This window comes from Apis dorsata, unplaced genomic scaffold, assembly GCF_000469605.1.
Source record: "Apis dorsata unplaced genomic scaffold, Apis dorsata 1.3 scaffold_163, whole genome shotgun sequence".
Lineage (NCBI taxonomy): Eukaryota > Metazoa > Arthropoda > Insecta > Hymenoptera > Apidae > Apis > Apis dorsata.
The window spans coordinates 1,300,470-1,306,639 of NW_006263452.1; the positions used below are offsets into that span (position 1 = coordinate 1,300,470).

At 45.9% G+C, this 6,170-nt stretch overlaps 1 protein-coding gene across 4 annotated transcripts in view; it reads left to right on the top strand.

Annotated features, from left to right (window-relative positions):
• LOC102681632 (beta-1-syntrophin-like) overlaps positions 1-4,939 on the top strand; it is an 82,693-nt gene extending 77,754 nt beyond the window's left edge. For all 4 annotated transcript variants that reach the window (XM_006613883.2, XM_006613881.2, XM_006613882.2 and 1 more), the window contains exon 3: positions 4,369-4,939. In XM_006613883.2, coding sequence (XP_006613946.2) covers positions 4,369-4,547 — 179 coding nt within the window. In that variant the 3' untranslated portion in view covers positions 4,548-4,939. The remainder of the gene's footprint in view (positions 1-4,368) is intronic.
• The last annotated feature ends 1,231 nt before the right edge of the window (positions 4,940-6,170 follow it).

Consider the following 6,170-nt stretch of genomic DNA (forward strand, 5'->3'; position numbering starts at 1 on the left):
CGCCGCTTTTCTTCCTTCCCGTTCTCATTTACCCCGTTCGTCACGGATCCAAAGAAATTTTTGGATCCTTATTTCACCCAAACTTTTTCTTCCACTCAAAGTTTATCTTTATTCAACTGGGACAAGGGAAGAAGAGGAGGAGGAAACTGGAGCATCCGTATCCCTCGATTTCACCCCGAAACGTGTCCCATCCACGACACATCAAAAGTTTCGTTCCACGTTTGATTAAGGGAGCTTTGCACGAACGATTGTTTAAAGAAAGGAAGAACAAGAAATTTTCTCCTCCTTCTCCCGAAAAAATGAGGAAAAAGCAAGTGAAGAGAAGAATAATCCATTCGTAATCGTGTAAATCTATAGATCTATAGATTCTCTACGAATTCTCCAAGAAATAGAGATACATCCATCCACGAATTTCAACAGCCTCTTGAGGGTTGCTATCAAATCCTCGTTACGTTAAAAAAACAAGAACGCACTTCCCTCCCTCCCAATTATTCTCGTCAAACTTTCCTCTTCCATATATCATCCCCGATTCGACAAACGTCCCCTTCCTAAAACTTGTTCCTCGATCATCGTGAACTACCCCCGTGTTGTTGCTCGTAAATCGGACCGATCCACGGCGAAAGAGAATTTGCCAAGGGAAGGGAGGGATGTGAATTGCATCAAACGCGGAGAAAAGCGACGAAGAAGTTGTCGAAGAAGAAGAACAGAAGCGACATGGTTTGTCGGCATTAAGCCCTTTAACTTTCCCTTCCCCATCGATTTCTCTCGACTCGTCCGTTCGATTCGATTCGTATTCCCACCTCTCCAATTCATATCCTCTTTCGTCGTGCGTGTTCGCCTTAAGCTCGACCGGCCTTGAACCGTCCGCTTTAACCCTGCTCCATCCCTTGGCCGCTTCGTTCACCTCCCTCACGGATGGAAGGGGGAGGGATCCACGCTCCATTACTCTTGGTGTCCGCGGTGGGATAAATATTATGAAGACAAAAGATTCCGGGCAGCGGAGTGAAATATGGCCGGTTCCAGAAAGAGGGAGAGGGGGGAGGGAGGAGGACGAATGATAAATTCGCATGCCGGCCGAGAATCTCGCTTTCCAGTAGCTCGTGATAATGTCCTTTCTTAATTATTTACGGCGTCCTCCTGGCCTAGACGCCGTCATCCGGCAAAATGAGCCCTTTCCTGGGCTTGAACTCGGATTCTCGTCCTCTCTTTCGCGTATTCTTTTATGCAGAAGTGTAAGAAATTTGAGAATTTCGAAATTGGATGATAATTTGTAAATTTTCCTTAACTGGATTCTCTTAACGGAGTGTTTATTTAAAATTTTGAGACGAGTCGTTTAATTTTTCTTCGTTTCTTTTTTCTTCCTTCTTCGTGAACGTAGGAAGTTTGATTAACAAAAAAAAGTGGATCATCGAAGAGCAGTTTTTTTAAATCCAAACTGCTTCAACGTCTTGCACCAAGCATCGAGTTATAGAGGGTATAGCGTTTAAAATTTACCAAAGTTCGAAGAGTATTCGCGATCTAATCGAAATGTCTAGGCCAAGATCCAGCCGATTCTTTGGCGACCGGCAACAGTTCCGTGGGGTTAATTGGAAGCTCTCCGGTTTCCCGCTAACTCTTGCCGAACCAGGAATTACCAACTTTCACCCCCTTTTTTCACCCCGTCTCCTCTGTTCCTCTTATTTCCCCGTTCCTCGCCAAGGAACTCGGGCGGAGAGAGTCGAAAAGCAAAGAGGGCATTCTCTCCGACTATAATTTCGGTTTAACCCGGAATCGGGAAGCGTTAGATGCCTCGATTCGAGTAAAATTCGTTAGAGAAATTATCGTATTTCATCGAGGCTTGGGAATATCGGAAAGCGCGTGATGGTAGAGGAGGATTTTTCCAGAAGCGGCCACTTCTGAAGCGGAGAATTTCGTACTTTTAGGCTATTAGGAAAGTTTGGCGATGGTTACGGGCGATTAACCAATTATTATTCAGCCTCGCGTTACACTCCGCTGGATCATAGATCGCGAAACTTTCCCTCGACTTGGATGAAACTCTGATCAGAAAGTATAGGGATAGATATATTTTTAATCTGATATCGATATTCAAGTTAGGTGTATCCGAAGGAACAGGGACATTCTAGAGAAATTGCAATAAATACAACTATTACTCTTCTTCTGGTTAAGAAAAATATATATATATACACGTATATATTATTAATTCTATGTAATTTTGAGGATTGTAACGAACGTTTATCGAAGGGATTAAACGAGAAGATCGTAGATAGATCCATCCTTTCCGCCGTTTCATTGAACTTCCGCTCGTGCGGAAGCTGAACGTGGCTCGGTGAGCCAGCTATAAGAGGCCCTGCCTAGCTCCATTTTTCTCCCTGGAACGTTCGAAAAACAGCTCCATCGTCGCGAGCGAGCTGTTCACCGAGCATCCAGGATGACGGATGACAGATAATGGATGAAAGATGGAGATCAGAACCGGAGAAGCCATCGTGGCACCGCTCGAGGCTCGATTTGCATCGGGGGACGTTCAACTTGACGATCACATCTCACTCTCTCCGTCATCCTACCCCTATTCGTCAATGATCCGAAAATAGTTTCTTCCCCTATTTAACGCGGACAAAGATTTTTCCTTTCCTTTAATACATTTAAAAAAAAAAAAAGAAGAAAAAGAAAAAGAAGGGAGCGTATAAATGGTGGTGGAGTCATCCCCGAGAATCCAACTTAGGTAGAGAATAAGGTAAATTCCATCAGAGGCAACGAGACGGTTCCCGGGGACAAATGAGAATTTACTACCCTCGCGGAGTGTCAGTTTTTCCGGGGTTGGCTGGGAGTAGCCGCGGCCAACTCGCGCCATTTTCCCTCCCGGGCGAAATCCTGTCAGACTCTGCCCTCTCCTTCCTCCCTCCCTTCCTCCCTTCCGCCGAAACGAAGATCAACGTCCATACCCACCGAACTTGCTATTTTCTCCACCGCCTTGTTGCCTTTCAGCGGCCGAGAATTAACAGCCATAAAGCATCCGACGACGTTTCCCACTCGCGCGTCAACCCGCGTCTCGACCCGAATTCCTTGCCGCATACTCTTTCGCTTATGAATCGCCAGCCAGGTGGAATCTCGTTGGTATCTTTAATAAACGTGGCTGTCGGCGATGTTTTGCGCGCGTTTCGAGGAAGAGCGCGCTCCTTCTATGCTTACAACGAAACGGGATTCGAACGACGCTGGCCGGGAGACGAGACGAGACGAGACGAGATGAGGCTGGAGAGGCTGATGGAGCTTTTTCCGCTCGCTTCGCTCTTTTTTTTCGCGCCACCAGGGACTCTGTCCCTTCCCATCTCTCCTCCTCTTCTTCCTCCTTTTTTGCCTCCGCTCGAGGGTAATAGCTTTCGATCCTAACGCACATGGTTAAAGTTAAACGTTACGAGGGAGTGGAATTCGGATTCCACCCGTGAAGGAAGATACATCCAAGGGTAATGGCTCGAGAGGCGCTCGCTACGAGTACTCACTTTCGGACAACGTGACTTGGGTTCAGCCTCCTTGTTTTTTTGGGAGGAGGGGAAGGTCTGATGGCTGTGCTCGTTTCCAGTGTACCTCGAGTATTGTTGTTGTGAGTAGCTCGATAATGAGCATCGATGAGATTTTTTTCTTTCCCCCTCGAGAAGGGGAATTCGTTCTTTCGAGACAAAAAAGAAAATTGGTCGGTGTCTCTACCTAGAACTAATGTACGAAATAAGGAAGATAGTCTTTTTTTTTGAGAGAGAGAGAGATTAAAGCGATAAAGTTGATGAATCTTCGTTCGGAGAACACGATTGGATAAATTTTTTCAGTAAGATTCGATTAAAGTAAAGGTAGATGGGTCGTGTTTTCGGAGGAAAATTTCAAAGCTCCTTAGTTTGATGAGAAAAATTGTATCTTGTCGGCCAAGATGGAACTCTCGTCCAGAAATTTCGACGTCATGGGACAAATCTGTTGCTCGAAACACGTTCTTTTTAATTTTTATAATTTTAATCGGCAACGAAAGAGAAGGAGAAGGGAATGGGAATAGATCGGACTCGAGTTACCTCGGAGAGGGAGGAGGACAAACTCGAGTTCTTGCGTCCCCGTTTCGCGTGGATTCGCATTTAGACGTAAACGCGAGAGACGAATTTCGCCATCCAGGCAATACGAAGCTATGCCGGCAAGTCTGTTCCGTCCTCGAACGCAATATTCGTGAGAATGTTGTCTTAATAATGTCTTCCATCGGTGCGAGCAAACTGAAATTACACGTGTCTACTACCTTTCCCGAAACGAGAACTACGACAACTTTGCGACAACTTTCCTCACATTTATCCCAAATCTCTCCTCTACATTGTATACATATATTTTCCTCTTCTGTTTCAGGTGAGTCGAATCATCTCTTATTTCGTCTCTTCCTCGTCGAAAGAAAAAGAGAGAAAGTAAGTAAGTTCCATCTTTATCTTTGCGATGAAACAAGAAAAAGGAAACGATATCCTTTCATCGGTTCGGTTAAAAATCGGCGAAGGGGAAACGAATCAGAAACCGCTGATAAGATTCATTAATCGAAACATGGAGATGGGGGAGAGGAGGGGAAGAGAAATATCGGGGTTAAGCGAGGGAGGGTGAGAAGGTAATCGACCGGCATCTTGGACGGATATCGAGGTGGCGTTGATTCACTGGTGGCGAGGAAATAAGAGAAAAATGGAAAGAATTGAAATAACGGGGAGGATTGGGGTCGAAGGGGGGAGATGGGGGATGAGGCGGTGTCTCGAGGAGGTGGCGATTGAACAAACGGTAGAAGGCTAGGTAGATGAGGAGTACGATCGAAGAGAGCACGATTTCGTGAAGATTTTCGAATCCCTTTTTCCTTCCTCCGTGTGTCTTCTTACTTTCCATTAAGTGGCAATTCTCTGAGTGAGAATTCTTCCTCTCTCTCTCTCTCTATATATATATATATATTCCGTAAAAATGAAAGAAGAAAAGTTTGCAAAGAGATATAAAGATTGTGGTGGAACGTAGCTAGAAGGGATTAAAAGTATGGCTCTTTGTTTGGTCTTCGAATTTTCCCGATATCGATAAAATTTCGCAAATATTTTCGGTAAATAAGTAAAGGCTCGTGGAGGGGGAGGAGGAACGTCTGGGAATTTCGAGATGACAGTCGACGGGAGAGGGGGGATTGGTTGTCCTCGAGAGAGAAAGTCACGAAGTTTTATAGCCGATGGCGAGGAGTCTCGATTATCCGGAATAGAAGTGGATCAAGAGCAGCGCAAACGTTCCTTATCGGTTTCCAAACAGTGAATTCGGAGCGTGGACGAGCGTAATGGACGAGCAGATTCTTCTTTCCTTTCCATTCCACGGTTGACCATGTGTTAACAGATAAACGACTTCACCAGGGGGAGAAGATAGGGAGAGAGAGGAGAGGAGGGGTAAGGATCCCCGATCCACGATCTCCTCCTCGCTGTATCTGCGATCTTAATTGTCCTTGGAACGCAATCCCCCAGCTGTCTGCGTGCGTGGAATCTTTTATCTTAGAATGTCGGGAAATGTTGCGGGGCTGATATTTCCTCGAGTTCCGTTTATCGGTGGTTAATGCAGACCTTCTTGAAACCGTGCTTTAGGACTCCCAGAAGACGAGCTTATCTCGAGGAAATCTTCTGTGATTCAGTGGCCGGTCGCGAAGAATTCTCCAGGAAAGTGTAAGAGGGTTTCTTATGAATTTTCGAAATCTCACCCTGTGTGCGAGAAGAAAATCTTTTCGAATCGAAAGGATGGCGAATTAAGACATAACGCAATGCGAAAGAAAGAAAATTTAATACATCGTAGCTAAACGATAAAAAAATGGCACAAAAAGAGGATGATTTCCCCCCGGTAAACTTCGAAAGCTATCACTTTTCCAAAGCTATCACTTTCCCCGAAACCGATCACCATCCGACCTCGCCCCTCCGAAAAAAATAAAATGTCCCTGTTGCTGGAGAATTTGATCGATTGCTTCCCCTGCACTTCCCCTCGTAAGCTCCCCCGACGTTTCGAAGCGCGATCCAAGACAGAGCTCGACAGGTGACAGGACTCGAGAGTGGAGGAGTGTGTTTGGAGGAGGGCGTCGTCGTTTGTCACGCGCCTTGTGGCGTCGCGACGCGCGAACTCGCGTCTCCCCAGAAACGATGTCTCGAAACGCCCCCTCCTCC